Genomic DNA, 18,081 nt, shown 5'->3' with positions numbered 1-18,081 from the left:
GTATTTGGAGATGGGGCATTTGTGAGGTAATTAGTTTTAGATGGGGTCACGGGGCGTGAGAGGACACAGTGAGAATCCGGCCTTCTGCAAGCTAGGGAGAGAGTCACACGAGAATCTGGCCATGTTGGCACCCTGATCTGGGACTTTCAGCCTCCAAAATGTGAGAAAGTAAATTTCTGTTGGTTAAGACTCACAGTCTGTGGTGTTTTGTTACGGCAGCCCCAGCTGACTTAAGGGAATGCACCATCACACATTTGTACAAGTTGATCATCAGTACTTTTATTCATTCTATACACTTATTCTGCCTTACCTGGTCATAGAAACCTTTCCCAGATTTGGAAATTGTGGAGATTTAACAACCTTAATAACATCCGAGTTGCTAGCTCTAATTGTCTCATTAGAAATGAGTGTCTCTGCTTAATTATTGACATAATTTAGTAAATATATGTTTCTTTTTGTCAAAGAGATTGCACATCTTTTCCTTTACCACACTAGTCTTTCCTTCTCTGTTGAAGTTGTAATTATATGACCGATTAAACTTCCCTTTCTTCTGAGATGCACCCCAACAATTGTGCTCTTCTGTCAGTACTGTCTCCCTTATTGCAACATTATCTCATGTCACAAAAATAAATTTTGTTTTTTATTTAGTTTATTTCTCTGGTTAGAAGTCACCACACATTGCACATCCTTTTAAAATACAGACATATTGAGGTTAATAGGACCCATTATTTTAAGCTGATTTCCTTTAGCAAAACTTATGAAGAGTTTAATTCAGTAAGTATTTATTGGGCCCCACTGTGTAAAAAGTGTTGTGCTAAATGCTATGAAAGGACAGATCATTTGCTCCCAGCCTAGAACCTTGTTGAAAAACAAAGAGCTACACAAAAGTCAGGACAGTTTTATCCATGTCTTTGTATTTATCAAAAAATGGTATAGAATCACAGGTAAGAGCAATAGTGTTCATTTCAAAAGGTCAATAAATTATCATTAAGGAGTTGATGTTTCTGGTAATTCTTGAAGAGGAGTTGGAGTTTCAGAGTGGAGTTTTAATAAGAGTATTTAAAAAAAATAGGAACAAGGGAACTCATCTGAAATCCTTGCCCATTTGAGATTGGTAAAATACAATGCATTTTACCTGTGATGTGTGAGGAGCTCAATACAGGTTGTTTCAAAAAAGAAATTCTAGTTATGCACTCATTGCTTTTCACCTTTAAATTCCCTTCATTATTTGTAGAAAAACTAATATTCTGAATGGGGAGTAATTGCTAAATTGCAGATGACAGTATAAAAATGCAGTGGAAAACTGGTCTTACAGGAGCTAACACAAGCGACTCTATTACTTTGCAGTAAGGACTGTTGGAAATGGGCTAGCAGGGCACAGTGGGGGACCACTGCCCACGGATAGAGATCCTGCCTCTCACTCAGCCAGAACACAAGTGAGATCTTCCCAGAAAGAGTACCTCGATATTAGAATTTGATCCTGAAAAACACCAAAGACCTTTTTTCACTTAGGACCATGACAATGCAGCCGCTCTGGAAAGAAGTGTGGAATTTACGACTTTCTTTTAAAATAAAAATAATTTTAATTAAAGAAAATGAATATTTAGATCATTCTGACTGATCATTCCTCATGAAACAAACAGATGAAGGAAAATAATTATTTAAACTCCCAGTGGATGGAAGGGTGTCAGTCAGAACTCGTCATGGCTGATAATCAAAGTAGTTTATATACTCTCATAGAACTGGCAAGTCCAGAGATAACTCTGATACTAAGCACAGGTGTCTCCACGAATCCACACAGTGTTACTGGACCCTACCTCTTCCCATCTTGCAGGAGACTCTCCAGCTAGAGGACCACTGGTAGACCTAACAGCTTAGCAACCTCAGCAAAGAGTGTCACCCAATAGATCCACAAAAGTATGGAGGACTCTGCCTCATTTGTTCACAGTCACGGGCAAAAGGGAGTATGCTGAATGATCAGGTTTGCCTCATTTAAAGGCCTGTTCCTTTGTCTAGGGGTTAGGGGAGAGTTCCCCTTCTAATCCCACCACTAGGAAAAGAAATTCTCTTCCTGGACTAGTAGAGGGAGTTGGTGGGTAGGAAAGAGTGCTAGATAATGTAAAAAATAGATACATGTTCTACACCTCAGCAGGCAGATTAAGTGCCCAAACTATCCTCTGAAATATCATTATAATGATCACATACCAAAAATTGGGAGAAAAGGGTGACAGTTTAGGGCTTTCATTGAAATTGGCAGGAGATCATTTTCTGTTTTGAGATAAAGCAATTTATACCTTGAAAGAGTGAATAGTTTTTGTTTGTTTGTTTCTTTTTTTAACTATCTGGAATCTAGATTCTTTTAAAAATTACTCTAGGTTATACCTTATGGCTTATAAATATTACATATGTATGTATGTATACATACATACACAGATGGACACACACATAAAATTAATATGTAGGATTATTTTGACAAAGATTGTGTGAATTGTCATGGTTTATCTTTCCTCTCAAAATCAATTTTTATTCAGTTAGTATATACTTGTAGAAAAACATCATTTAGTCATAGATACCTACTTATATAATACATATAGTCTGCCAACACTAGAATTGATAAAATATGTAGGATAAAAGATAGATTTTTCACTTTTCAACTTTATTTGCCTAAAGATCATTTCAGTAGAGTTTCTCCAAAGTTCTTACAGGCATGTTTTTTGGAACCCTTAAAAAATATAGCAAGAGTCATTCTTACTTAAAATTGGTAATCACATTCTTAATATAATTTTTGAATAAAATATTTTTATAATGCCATTGACACTATATACTCCCATTTTTTCCTTTGTTCTCTAATTATTGAAGGAAAAATACAGTGTTAGAGTACTCCACAAACCACATTGCACAGTGAAATGTAAAATCCATAATTAATGCTTTTATGTAATGAGGAGGTAATATTTTATTTATACCATTGTAGAATATAGGTGTCTTCTTTGAGCATCCTAGAAGAGATTATATTGCCAGTGTCCCATAGGAATAATAATGGGCAAATGTACTTGGTAGTTTCCTCATCTGATTAATAAGGCATGATGAGGTTAAGTGACTTCTTTCTGGAGTTTTATCATTTATTCGATGTGAAACCTTACTGTGAAGTTGGTCTTTGGAACCACTGTATAAACATCCTGTAATTTTACTTTAAAGGTCACATGGCCTTTCAGCCATATCCCTATCTCTTTTGAAGCTGATTCTGGGTCTCTGGCAGTCAAAATAATTTGTATGAAATTAAAATGAATGGAATTAAGAAGTAGGCATGGAAAGGACAGTCACATATCCTAGCTGCTCAGAGATGCCAACTTTCAAGAAGCATCATCCATGTCAAATTGCTCAGTAAGTTTCACCTCTCATTTTTTCCACCATATCAATAACTAGCTCTTGTCATCTTCAAAGTGTTTTTCAAACATTAAATAATCCCAGATTACACACTCTGTTCTTTGCATTTATCTTGACCAGCTGTCCGAGAAGGCAATTTATTTCCCCTCAATTTTATTCCTTTTGGCTCTGTGTGGCTTCTGCAGTAAATTTGAATGGAAAATGAAAGGTAAGACTTAGTGTGTTTCCATAACAAAGGCAACACATGATTCTCCTTAAGCAGGATAACCTTCAAATTACTTTCAAATTGCTTATGGTTCTGTAGTTGATACTCAAAATATATTTTCATCACCTCTGAATCTTGATTAGCTCGTAAGTGGAAAGAGCAAATTAAAACAAAAATCATTTCAAGTTAACTTTACCATTTTCATCTATTTAAAGTTTTGTACCATAATTGTGAAATAAAATCTGGAATTCATATTAATATCCATTCTTTTAAAAAATTACTCATATTTAAATTCTGAACTTGCTTTGCTTCCTGAATTTATAGTTTCTCATTTTTCCAGTCGTAAGATAAACAAAATAGAAATTCTTGTTCCTTTAAAATATTTCTGTCCTTTAAAAATGTGACCAGGATTCATATAATTCATATCAAATCTCAGTAAATTTGTTCTTTCAGTTTCAAGATAACAAGCAGGTGTGTGTGATATTGTCTCCAGAAATACGCTCTAATACACAGTTCACTGAAGTGAATCTGAAGTACCAAGGCAATTCTTCTAAGATACTCTATACAGGGTAATAGGGAGCCTTCCGGAGGTTAACTGGAAATCAGCAACATATCAACTTTCAGGTGGGACTCGCCGAAACACTTATAATTCACTTACTCTCCCACAAATCATTATTCCAAAGGTTTGATTCACTTGTAGCCCCACTTGGGTCTTCAATTACATTTCAAAGCACTCCTATCATTCATCCATTTTCAGAACTGCCATTAGAAGTGATGGGAATTTGGCACAAAAATCAATGAGAGAATATGATAGTTCTTTCTAATTTTTCCTTCTTTGAGCATCTTCTCAAGTACAGTCTGTGAGATCTGTTTTTTAAATTATTTCTCCATCTTGCCATCATTTCAACTAAATTGAGTTCATGAACTTGGGATATGTATTCCCATAGTTTTTCAGAGAAAAAAGGAGATTCATTGTCACTATTATTAATTTCTACCTAAATTCATTTTAAAATCTTAAATTATTTTTTCTCCGATGTTCATCATTAAACTTTTAATCTCTTAAAAGCATGGGCCTAGATTTACCATTGTCATCTAAAAAATAGTTGCATTAGTTATGTTTGGTTATTATTAATAACTACTACTATGTTGTCTTGCCAATGGGTTTCAGCCCCAGGCAAATTCATCATGGATTCAGTGAGACCGAGGAATGACAATGGAATGTTCGTGGGGTAAAAGGGTTTATCACCCAGCTTGTTCTCACAGCGATAGGTCGAGCACTAGAAGTACATCTGCATCGAGCAGTCTGCAGGTCTGTAATCCTCCTTCATCTCTGCCTTCACCCAGAGCACTGGGCAGAGCTCTTTATATAGTGACGCACTCAACAGTAGCTTATTGTCTATGGGTATGGAAGCAGTAGCCTAGCAGTAGGCCAGTTACATCACCTAGTAATTTAGGTTCAGGTGAGGATCCTGGCCATACAAGTTTCAATTTTCCCCACATATGTATCCTTGAATTCTTTTCTGTAGTCAATAGAATTTTATGTCATTGATCTTATTTTTATAAAAAGAAGAATAGTACCATTTTATGGCTAAAGGAGAAAATAAAAATAGTAACACTTTATTAATTAAAATACTCAATTTTGCATGCAGTATTTTTATTTCTTACCCCAAAAACCACAAATTGCCATATGAACTGGATTTATACTAGAAGCATGGTGTACACACATTTTTTTGATGGTTCAAACTTTTTCTCTCTAAAGAATTCAGTTACACTGATAACTTCTGTACTATAAAATAACTTTATTATAGATCATCTCAATTTTGTTAATGGGGCAAACAGCCTACATTAGTATGAATAAATTATGTATCCTCCTTTCCTGTATTACAAGAAGTAAATTAATTGACTGGGAAGGACATTGAGGGAGTCAGCATCCTTTTTTGGTTCCCTGAAAGTATCTTAACCTAATGTATGTGATTATTAAGTAGAAACAAGTGCCTGAGTTTACTGAAGCATGGTCTCTCAACCCCTACTCTTCAGGTCTATGTGCTTTTCTAGCCTTTCCTTATAATGATAGTAGGCTGTGATCACAGGTGCGGTAGCAGCCATAGAAGCAGTGGTAAAAGTAAGGATGGTGATGGTGGTGATAATAATGAAGATGTAGTTTAGTAGCTGTTGTATTGCCATTTATTGAATAATTATTCCATGTAGCAGGAAATATGCCAAGCAATTGATGTGAGTTATTTCTCTACCAACATAAGCCTGCAAGTTAAGCCTTACCAACCTTAGGCCTCAAGCATAGATGCTTCACACTCAGGTGAGGTGTAGGGGACCTTCCAGCCACTCAGCTAATTCAGGGAGGAGCCAGTAGTTAATCTCCATCTCTCCTCTCTATGCAACCTGTGGCACGACTTTTGTGCATTACTGTTTCCAAGAAAATTGAGACAAAATTTAAGAAAGAATTGTGGAAGGTAAAGCAAGAGACAGAAGAATGACAAAAAGTGCTTTAATTTCACTCTGAGGCCTTCAAGGAGTAAAAAGAATTCCTTTTGGTTTTAAAATATTTAAACTTTGATATCTTATTTAGCACACTCTAAGGGTAACTACAAGTAATATTTCTAGTTAAGTGAAATTTATTTTGCTAAAAGTTCCAAAAAAGTTTGAAAATAATGGAGTTTGGTTTTTTAATCTGGCAATGTAATTTGAAAATAACTAGTAAAACTGAAGAAAATATTTAATTATATTAAAATATGGTTAATCAAAATTTTCTTTCTTGGTATGTAATTCTTAAATTATTATAGAAAATGTGGCCCATATTTAAAACATATGAAATACATTGTTAAACTGTGATTTTTGGCAGAAGTATTTGGATTGTTAGGGATTTTTTTCTCTTTAGTATTCAATTATTTACTACACATTTGTGTAATTTGGGATCAAACATGCCATGAAAGTCACTTACATTTTCTGGCTAGACTTCAATTGTTCTTAAACGTAACATGATAAAGTTGTTTCATATGACCTCTGTTTTCTCTAGCCTTAACTTTCTATCAGGGGCTGCAATATAATCAAATATGCCTGCTCTCCATTGAGGGGGGTTTCTTAACCCTGCAAAGGCAGCCACTTTAAGGAGAAGAATGAAAAAGTTACACAATTTTTAAATGCCAATTCTATATATAAAAATACCATAAAAAGAGAAAGGTAAACAGTTGAGGGAAAAATTGCAATCTAAGGTCAGATAAATTGTTTCTATCATATGTGTGTTCTTATGCATACACATACATATCTATAGCATGCATACATGTAAATACACATACATGTATACACAAAGATATTTGAACATGCATATATAAAAATAGATGCATAGATATATATGTATGTATATGTGTATGCATGTTATAAACAACCAAGAGGAGGCTTATAGAAAAACGGACCAAAAATTTCACAAGAAATATAGAGGAAAAATAAATGCATAGAAAGCTCATCTCTAGTAATCAAAGAATTTCAAATCAAGAAGAATTTTCTTCACATGTGATTGCATATATTTTGAACAATGGTTATACCCAATATTGTCAAGGATAAGGAAACAGACTGCTGGCATTTACAGTTTGCAATAATATGCACATTTTCAGATAGATACATATATTCTCAAAAGATATAAAAGCAATTATGTGATTCACCCCAGAAATTCTCCTAATGGAAGAATTAGTGTGTGCTGAGAAATATTCTGCCATGTCCCAAGGTAGAAAGCAATTTGAATAAATTATGCTTAAAAGACATACCATGCAACCACTTAAGTGTTATTTTATGGAATACATATGGCAAAAGAACATGTCTATTATATAACACCTAGTAAAAAGCCTAAAGGACAATGTGATGATAACTTGTCAAAAAAATAAAACATGTATATATTTGTATGTATGTGCAGAAAAGTAGGTGTAAATAGAATAATATGTTAACAGTTGCTTATGGTTAGTGACAATTATAAATGATTAGTTATATATTTGTTTTGCTATTTTTTATATTTTTTAAATTTTCTCTCATGAACATGTAGACTTTTTGAAAGCAGGAATAAAGAAGTTATTGAATATAATAGGATTTTCTACCATTATGCCTTAGATCATCTGTGCCTCTTCACAAATAAAAGTGAATGGCCCCAACAGAAGGGTCAGTTATGCAGTTAAGCCAAGATATCCAAAAGGAATTTCATTCACTTGAATGATTTTATCACTGATTCTAATTCTCCCCCAGAAGAGGTGTTTTACTTGTCTTCAGAACTGATATAGGAACCTAAATAATGGAAAACAGTATTAAAAAACAACTTTATCAAAGCTGATTGTTCTTGATGGTAGTGGATATAGGAGGCTGTAAGGGAGAAGTAAAAATGATAGAAGATATTGACAGTCTGTGGCCTGGATGGCAGGACTGATGACACTTGAAGGAGAAAAGGGATGTTGATTATGAGGGTTTCAGGGTAGAGGGCAAATACTGAGGAAGAGATAATGTGGTAGTGGGCAGGGAAGTAAGGCCCCGCTACCAAAGAGGTGTGTTCTACTACAGAGCATGGTACAAGCAATTCACATATACTTCTACAGTAGTTTTTTTTTGTCATCAATATTTGATGTGAAATTCTAAGTTGAAATTCTCCTTTCCAAATGTCAGGCAATGCATCTACTACCACAACTGTCATAGACAGCAAAAATGGATCTGTGCCCAAATCCCCTGGAAGAACATTGAAGAGGGCAGTGACGGAAGACATAGTGACGACATTCAGCTCTCCGGCTGCCTGGCTGCTGGTCATTGCTCTGATCATCACCTGGTCAGCTGTTGCTGTTGTTATGTTTGACTTAGTGGATTACAAAAACTTTTCAGGTAAGATCAAGTTTTCAGGAATTTGGGTTTTAAATGAAAGAAAAGAATATTCTCCTCAGCTGGGGCTTTGTTTCTCTTCATGTGAGAAATAAAGCACCCCACGAATGTTGCGAAGTGTCACTGAGTCTAGCTCATGTCTTCACGCTTTCCTTCCATTCTTTTTTGCCTGTGGTTACTCACTGATTTCGGATGGGATATATATACTTCTTTATTTATAGAGCTGAACGAAGGCTGAATGTTGCAGTTTCATGGAGGTCATGATAAGTATTTTGGTGGCTATTTGGTTTGGGAACAGAGATTTTATAGACCATTCATAAAGGATAATTTCTAGGTTTTATACCTGACAATATAAAATGAAACTAAACCAAATAAAAAAACTTCTGGACAAATGGAAAATTGTTTAAAGAATTTTTAAGTTCCTCTACCATCTGGCTTCAACCTTCCTTTCTAAGCATTCTCTTTGAATATAGAGTGTTAAAAGGGTTTTCCAGAATTACTTGTAATAAGATACTACAGCTTGGGTGGCCATGTGTTCTTATGAATTTGGAGTAAAATAGGAAAAACACAAGTGGGGATAGATAGATTTTCATTATGGTCTATTCAAACTTTGAATATATTGTTTATCATTTTGTTCAAGGTCTTCCTTTATTTTTTAAACTATATCTGTCCTTTTCCACATCTGACATGCCTTAATGACTTGTGAGTTCCTTGGGGGAAGGAATTAGTCAGGTGCTCAATAAATATTAAATGAATAGATGAATGAATTTATGCTTATCACTTTTTACCACAAGCAAAGCATTTCATTATCTTCTTAAAGTGCTCCTTCATATTTGCACCTTCCCTCATTTTCTTTCTCCAGAGAGGGATCAGTAGAACCCGGAAACTATAAATATTGTAAGTTACATTCTACACATTCAGGGGTCCTTTACTTTTCATTATGGCATTTTAGTCATGTAACAGTTATTTATCAAGTACCTGCTATGTGCCAGGAAAGGGTATGTTAAAGGAAATGCAAGTATAAATGTCACAAAGCCATAAAACTGTATTATTTGGGTTTATTGACATGAGGTGTGACAGAGATGACTCTGCCTGCTGTACCACTGGTAGTTGCACTAAAATGAGCATCATGATGTCAGCCAAAGACAAAGGACTATTTATCCAGAGCCATACATCTCTGATCTTACCAGTCAATACTTTTGGTATATTATGTAATGTAGGAATTGAGAGCATATGCAATTGAATGCCCATAATACAAAATTAAGACCTAAAATTTTAAGTCAAAAACAGGTGGTTACATTACTCTAGGAGATTTCATTTCCTTTGAGCCTGTATTGACTGTGATATTTCATCCATTCTTTCTTCCTTTAGAATTTCATTCATTTAAATTTTAGAGCCCAATATGATCATAAAATACAGTTTTTAAATTTTTCAGATGCATTTTAAGAATTACATGTCAATAATATTTGTAAAGTTAATAATTTAATAAGCCTACTACAGAAATTACTGTGGAATTTGTTCTGAATTATTTTATAAAATGAGTAGCTACCTATAATTAGACTTTCAGACTAGATTGCTTAAATGGAAGATAAAATCCACAGTAGAGCTTCCTTGGACCACTTAATTTGGTGCTATGGATAATGCCCGTGTTACTGGAACTGTGTCTGATAAGGAAAACAGTAGCTTCTCTATTATTACTACTTCATTTCTTCTTTCAAGAAATGTGTGTCAAGCACATCTTCTATGTGATGACCTCATCCTTAAGGTTTTTATGTGTTTATTAATGACCCAACCATCTATCTACTCCCTACAAAAAGAAACCTGCAAGTCATATTTTCAATCTATTAGGCAACTGATCAATCATACTCTCTGCCAGCTAACTGACCCTCATATGTCTCCTAAATTTGCTTCTTCTGACTACCACTATCTCTCTTACTCCACTTCAGCTCTTGATTCTCTTTTGAGGAGGCTAATGCAATATCTTCTTGTCTCCCTCATCTAGTCTTTCCTCTCTAACATTGCTCCAAAGGTATTTTCATAATATGTAAATTTCATCAACTATATTTCCTCTTGCTCAGAAATGAATTCATTTGCATGAAGTTCAAATCCTTGGCTTAGTAGTTTATTTCCATCTTGTAATTCAACTCATGCACCCCATTTTCCAGCCTTACTTATTGCTCTTCTTTCCTGTTTTTTTTTTTTTCCCTAGAAAAGCATTTACTCTCACTCCTCCCTGCCTCTACTCACACCATTCCCCCCTCACTCCCAGTACAGCAGAAAGTGTAGTAGTTAAGAATGTGACCTTGGGTGCTGGATTTCAGTGGCATTAAACCCAGATCTTATAAGTGTATAGCTGTGTGACATTGGAAAGGTCACTTAGCCGCTCTTTGTCTCAGTTTCATCATCTGTAAAATGGGATAATAATATATATATAATGAGATTGTTAAGATAGTATATAAGGGAGTATGTCTGAAGTGCATAGAACAGAACCTAGTTTATCATGAACATTGTAACACATATTAATATCACTAGTAGAGACTCATTCTTCAATTTTCTTGAAGAATGAATTTATCCTTTAAGACTTACCCCTTTCTTGTGAAATAGTCTCAGATGTCTTAAGAAAATTCACTGTACTGTGCTTTAATTCTTAGTACCTTCCGGGCACCTGTATTAACAGCAGTTACCACATTGGTTTATAAGTATCAGTTTAGTTGTCCATCTCACTCAGATACTTAGACTTATCCAAGGAAGAGACAGTTTTATTCATCTCTTTACCTGAGTGCCTATCATTTAATACATTTTTTGCTTAAAGGAATGAATAATGCTGATATTTTGATTTTGAAACAATTTTTTACATTATGAAGAAACAGATATTTGTCATAAAGATTTTTATTTCATCCAGTCAGTTTTTGACCAACTTTAAAAGTTAATACATTCTACAACATTAGAATAAAAAATATGAAGTATTACTTGTCATATTTTGCAGTAGTCACCTATTTCTGCATAATAAATGACCTCAAATTAAGTGGTTTATCCCAACAATAAACACTTATCACTCCACACAGTTTTGTGGGTCCAGAATTTGAAGATAACTTAGATGGGTGGCTCTGTCTTAGGGTATACCTTGAAATTGCAGTAAGGATGTTGGCTGGGGCTGCAAACATTTTAAGATTTTTTAGGGGTGACAGAACCATTGGCAAGATATCTCACTCACTTGGCTGTCAAGTCAATGCTTGTGCACCTTCCCAACATGGCAACTGGCTTCCCCCAGAGAGAGTGATCCAAAAGAGAGCAAGGCGGAAGCCACAATGCCTCTTATGACCTACACTTGGGCATCACACATCATCATGTCTGCAGTATCCTTTTGGTTACATTGGTTAGCCCTTTTTTTAGTGTTGAAAGAGACACATAATGGTGTGAATAGCAGTAGATAGGCTTCATCAGCGACCATTTTGGAGGCTGGCAACCACATATTTTACTCCCAGAAAGTTGTATTGCCAAGTTACACATCTATAGTTAAATGCTTAGATATAAGGAAGTGCTGGACAATACTCCAGCTGATAAAGATATTTTGTTATTTATAACAGGGACAAAGAGAAAAATGATGTGTTGAGATGACTGGCATCATGAGGTCATATTTAGGAAGATATTTATTCTCCAGTGAATTTGAAATGAAAAAAAAAGAATCACAAAACTTAAATTCTAAAGGACAAAGACATAAATTATTTAAATAAGAAATTAAAATACTTTTGCTACTTAAAATTTGAATGACCCATTTCTGGAATCAAAAGAATATAAGTTCAAAGACTTTTGTATAATTATAACATAAAACCTGTAACTCATACTATATGTTGGTTGGGTGGGATACATCCACTCATATTCAAATTATAATTTCTTTTCTCCATTTAGTAAGTTGTAACCTGTCTTTTTTATATTGATTCTTCATTTGCTTCAATAAGAGTTTCAAAGTGTAAATGGTACTTGTGTTCTAATATTATTATTAATTGATACATTTCAAACATGTATTAAGGACTAATATCATCATTACAAGTCTTTTTTTACTACACAATAGTATTTGAAATATGTATTGAATATGTTTAAAAAATAAGGCTAGTTGTAGAAGAAAGCATAATGGAAAATAACTCTGAAGGCTAGCCAGGGCAGCTATCCTTGGGTTCTAAATCACTATCTAGCACTTTAGAAAAGTAAGTTAACACTTTCAAGCATTAAAAAATTTTTCATAGAGAAATGAAAATCTGTTTTCATAAGCAAGTACTCTACTGGAATGAAAAGAACTATTCTGCTCTGGGCAACCTTCACAATTTCTTATTTCCTGAATTTGATCTGATTTACTCGTATGTAATCTACTTGTGAGGTACATGTAAAACTGGCTTTTATGCACTTCTTTTAGAGGACTTGGGTTCACTTTATAGCTCTGTAACTTATGAGCCAACATGACTAGAAACTTGTATTTCCTTTTTTGTGAAGTGGGGGTAGCACCTTGCTTTCTGGTCTGCAAAATTTGTGACTTGGCTGATTCTTATCAAATAAGACAAGTTTTAGGACACTCAAAACCAGATACTAGAAAAGTGATTTCACCTACCCTTTATTTCTTACTACATATAAAGTCCAAATGCTACTCAAACAATGCTGTGGTGTGTCTGTCAAAGTTTCATTAGAGTAGAATCACTGTGAGTGAAACCGAATAGAGGGGTTGTTAAACAGCTCATGCATTCATGGGAGCTGCTTAAGCAGTCTAGGTAAGGCTGTTGCTGTGTCCTGGGCGCTGGATTACAAGTCAGCAGAGGGAAGTTGGTGTAGGGAAAGAAAAATACTTTCTTCCTCTACCTTTCTAAATTCTTGGCTGGGGTCCCTCTAACTAAAAACAAAATAACAAGAAAAAACCATCCAGATATATTTAATACAAGTTTCATGTAACATTGGAACCTACCTTAAGGAAATGAAGACCTGAAGCACCAGTTAAACCCGAACATTTTTATGCTACGTTTGATGAAAAGTGGAAAGTCATGGAAAACTGTGACAGGACAACAAAAGGTATGAGCTAACTGGGGGAAAGAGCCAGGCTTGTTTATTCAGATTCCTCTGGGTATCTTGAGATAGGATGTTCCTTTCCTCCAAGGAACCCGAGGGAGGGCATCCCTCAGATGTGGGTTTTACGACCTGCTTCAGGGGAATGTCAGGAAGTCCTTCTTGCATATGCCACTTCTCAAATTGCTTTAACTGAAAATATTCAATATGCTAAGGTGCTGTATTTTGGGGTAGTGTATCCTGAATCCTGTCACTGGGAAGGGCAGGTAGAAACTGAGTAGGGGAGACTAAGGACAAACTGGACTGACCAAAGGTACACTGGGTGCTCATTTGACTCTCATCGACTCAGATTATGATGATATGGGTGAATTGCTGGATAATTCGGTCTTCCACCATGGAACCACACAAGCACCTGGCCGGGATCTGGAGATGCTGAAGGAGGCAGTCCAGTGGAAACTGGAGGAGGTGCTGCCGGCTGCAACCACACGTCAAAGTCAGCCAGCATAGAAAAAATGCACATGAACAGTAACAGCACCTGCCCTACACCAACCTTCAGAAAATAAACAATGGCTATTACTTGTTATTTGCCTTTCAAAGCTCCTGCAGATTTCTCTTGTGCCTTTTTACCTGGCCCGTACATGAGGGAATTCCAGGAAATGTAATTTCAGTTTGCTGATTTGACAACATACAAAGCCATCAAATAAAATGGCTATATAATTTGTTATCCAAAACCAAGGTATTTGTTTCCCCCAAGTATTATCTACACTGCCTTTAGTTTTCTACTGGAAGATGACTGTCTTCAGAAACTTCAAGTTGGGGGTAGGTAGGCCGGGCAATGTTGCTTTCATAGTAATTGAGCCTAGGGGCTCATCACAAAGGCTGCCTGAGGTCTTGTTCCCAAGCTTCTGCAGACTCAGCAAGGAAGCCCTTCCGGGAGGTGGAGAAGTGCCCTAATAATTTAATAACTCTCTCAGGACCAGAATTTGTGGGATTTTGGTTGAAAATTTTCCATATTTATAAGTAGACTTCCTCTCTAAACAATAAATGCAAACTAATAGGATTTATAAAGGAATGACTACAACTTAAGTATTAGTGGATATTAATGATTTTCCTGTAGGTCATAATGTACATGAATAAATTGTAGGAACTCTTGGCTTTTCTTGACCAGCTAATAAAGGGTTATACTTTATTAGCATCCTCACCCATAAGAAGGGAAAATCATCAGATGGCTGTACCAGAGGGTCCCAAAGCACATTTGTCAATTTTTGCATGCATTCCACAAAATATACCTCTTTCAAAAAAATGTTGTGAGACTTAGGTAAGATAATCTATGTAAAACATATGTGCCTGGTGCATAGGAGGCACTCATTAAGCATAACTTGAATTTGAATCTTATTACCGGGAAGTAAGATCAGTAATCTGAAAAGAAAGCAAGAAAGAGATGGTAGGAAGCATCAATTTCTTATGAACGTCTTGCAGACATCTCCTAATGTGCCTTTTAAATAGATTTTCTAATGAGGTGTGCCATTTATCTACTGCTCTTGGAAATTAATTTCCACGAATTTTTTTTTTTTCCCCTGGCACTCAGCCCAGCTAAGCAGGTGCAGTGTTTGTCAGGCTATGAGTTTAGAGGAGTAAAATGATTCAGGGAAGAGACCCAAAGTCAATCAGAATGTATACATTTACATTTAATAGTTATGTATATATGTATATTTATATATGTGTGTGTGTGTGTATATAGAGATATCTATGTGACTATAGTTATATGAATACGTTATTACATTTTAAGAGACTTGGAAGACTGAGACATTAAATGCAACATTTTAGACTTTGTCAGTTCCCCTGTGCACTGGGTTTTCAAGAAACGTTGATATTTTGTGTGCTGCTTATTCTGATTCAAGTCTTATCTCAAATCCCACATTTTCTGTTCAAGTCCCAGGCCTGTTTGGTCCTCTGGGTCACTATACCTAAAAAGATGATTTTATTATCCAACTCTAGTCTGGCTGATAAACACCTCAAGGAAGTGAAAGATTCTATAGGTCAATGATTACCAGATCCTTATCAAATTATCCTTATCATGTTAATTCTTCATGAAATGAGGAAAAAGATAAAGAAAAAAGTATTCATTTTGAAGAAATTTTCTTAATTCTATTGTTCCTACATTTTTGGTCTTAAAATTCTCTTTTGGTATGATGATAATGACAGAGATTAGTTCTGTCACTGTTTTTAAATGCCATTTTTTTTTTTACAAAATAAAATGTTGACAATTTGATATTGGGTCTCAGGTTTTTGCTTCTGGTAGATTTCAAGGGCAAAAATCCTAAAGTTTGATGCCAGTGCTTTATGTCATTCATTTGAACTTAGCAAATGAGACCTTATATTGGGATTTATAAATATATCCATATCCATATAGATGGATACAATTATAAATCATACCATATGTTAATACCCTATTTTTTTGGGTATTTTTTAATACCAGTTATTACACACCCTTCAGTGCTATGCTTAAATTCGCTTTCTTAGAGAAATCTTTCCTGAACTTTCAATGTAAGTCAAGTCACTCTATCATAATTTATCATTGTATTGTTTATTCATTACTCATAGCACTTATTTAATATTTAATATCTGTACTGATATGTTAGACTTTTAAGAAAAACTAATTTTTCTATTTTATTTACTTGGTTTTTTAGTGCTTAGAAGTGTTTAGCACAATGTATGAATATAAACATCTGAATGAATGTAGAGGTAAAAGAATAACTGAATAAATAAGTAAATAGAGAAATGGTGGTAGTGTATTTTACTCTCTGCTGAGTAATGAGTAAATATTTCTTTATAAAATATTATTTGATCATATTGATAGTATTAGGATTGACATTTGAAATACTTTTTTTTTTGAGAGGGCATCTCTCATATTTATTGATCAAATGGTTGTTAACAACAATTAAATTCTGTATAGGGGACTCAATGCACAATCATTAATCAACCCCAAGCCTAATTCTCAACAGTCTCCAATCTTCTGAAGCATAACAAACAAGTTCTTACATGGTGAACAAACTCTTACATAGTGAATAAGTTCTTACATGGTGAACAGTGCAAGGGCACTCATCACAAAAACTTTCAGTTTTGATCATGCATTATGAACTATAAACAATCAGGTCAAATATGAATATTAATTTGAATTTTATACTTGATTTATATGTGAATCCAACATTTCTCCCTTATTATTATTATTATTATTTTTAATAAAATGCTGAAGTGGTAGGTAGATGCAAGATAAAGGTAGAAAACATAGTTTAGTGCTGTAAGAGGGCAAATGTAGATGATCAGGTGTGTGCCTATAGACTAAGTATTAATCCAAGCTAGACAAGGGCAACAAAATATCCACGGATGCAGAAGATTTCTCTCAAAACAGGGGGGGTGAGGTTCTAAACCTCCCCTCTGTTGATCCCCAATTTCTCACCTGATGGCCCCCTGCAACTGTGCCTGTCTTAGGTTGTTCCTCCCTTGAGGAATCTTACCGTCTCTGGCTAACCAGCCATCTTCCAGGGCCATACAGGGAAATGTAAAGTTGGTAAGTGAGAGAGAAGCAATATTGTTTGAAAAGGTTAGCTTTTTACTTCTTTGCAGATTTATGCCCTGCGTCTTCTATGCCCAACATTTGTCTTGAGGTATCTTTACCACTTGGAAGAATTATGATACTCGGTAATTTCGATATGAGGCACGAATTCTACTTAAGGGTTGTAATTAGGAAGGAAGAAGAAAAGCTATAGAAGTAGCAGATGGAAGAAAACATGGGAAGATTGATTATTTCTTTGACATATCTTCTTGTAGAGTAACATAACCATGTATAGGATTTAAACAACTAATTAAATTGCATACACACATTAACATAATAGGAATACAGCTACATAACCAAAGCAGACCTACAATTACCAGCCATCTCCAGTGAAACCAAGAAAACCAATTAGTCACCCTAGGCATTTGTGAGAACTTATCAATGTTATGATGGATATTGTCTAACTGAATTTGAATAGTTTGAGAAAAATCAGACAAATTAAAACAACACATTCCTGGGAACTGTTCACATCCATATGTTCTTTTAACAGTAGATAGTCTATAGTTGCAAGATTTTGGAGCGCTGCAACTTGCACTTCTCCTAATTCTTGGTTGAGTTCTGACAGTATAGATCCAGTCAAATTTGTTGTTTTATTGTATGCACAGGCCAGCTTAGATATCTCCTTCTTCATTCCAATGGCAAGTCCAGGAACAGGTGGGATGAATGCATCTACAACTGCAACAGCACCAGGATTTTGTTGAAGTTTTTTGATGATCATCTTCTGGAATGAGTCTTCCACAGGATGTTGATGTTGGAAGTTCTTCTTCATATCGTATCTTAATTCGTTTTCTGGGTAGCCAAATTAGGCTTTGATCCTCTCTATAAACACAAACAAACCCTTTGCCCACACTTTGATATGCCCTTTATGCCATTGTGAAGAACTTATTGGAGATCACCACACAGGAAGTGCTTTTTTTTTTTTAAGAGAAAGGAATATTATCAGAAAAATGTATTTCCATAGCTG

The 18,081-nt window shown here is 35.0% G+C and overlaps 1 protein-coding gene across 16 annotated transcripts in view; it reads left to right on the top strand.

Moving 5' to 3' along the window:
• The window catches only part of TRDN (triadin), a 486,197-nt gene that overhangs the window by 134,090 nt on the left and 334,026 nt on the right, over positions 1-18,081 (top strand). For all 16 annotated transcript variants that reach the window (XM_073219550.1, XM_073219549.1, XM_073219542.1 and 13 more), the window contains one exon: positions 8,246-8,455. In XM_073219550.1, coding sequence (XP_073075651.1) covers positions 8,246-8,455 — 210 coding nt within the window. The remainder of the gene's footprint in view (positions 1-8,245; positions 8,456-18,081) is intronic.

Source organism: Manis javanica, chromosome 13, assembly GCF_040802235.1.
Source record: "Manis javanica isolate MJ-LG chromosome 13, MJ_LKY, whole genome shotgun sequence".
NCBI lineage: Eukaryota > Metazoa > Chordata > Mammalia > Pholidota > Manidae > Manis > Manis javanica.
This window is presented reverse-complemented; position numbering and strand designations above follow the sequence as displayed.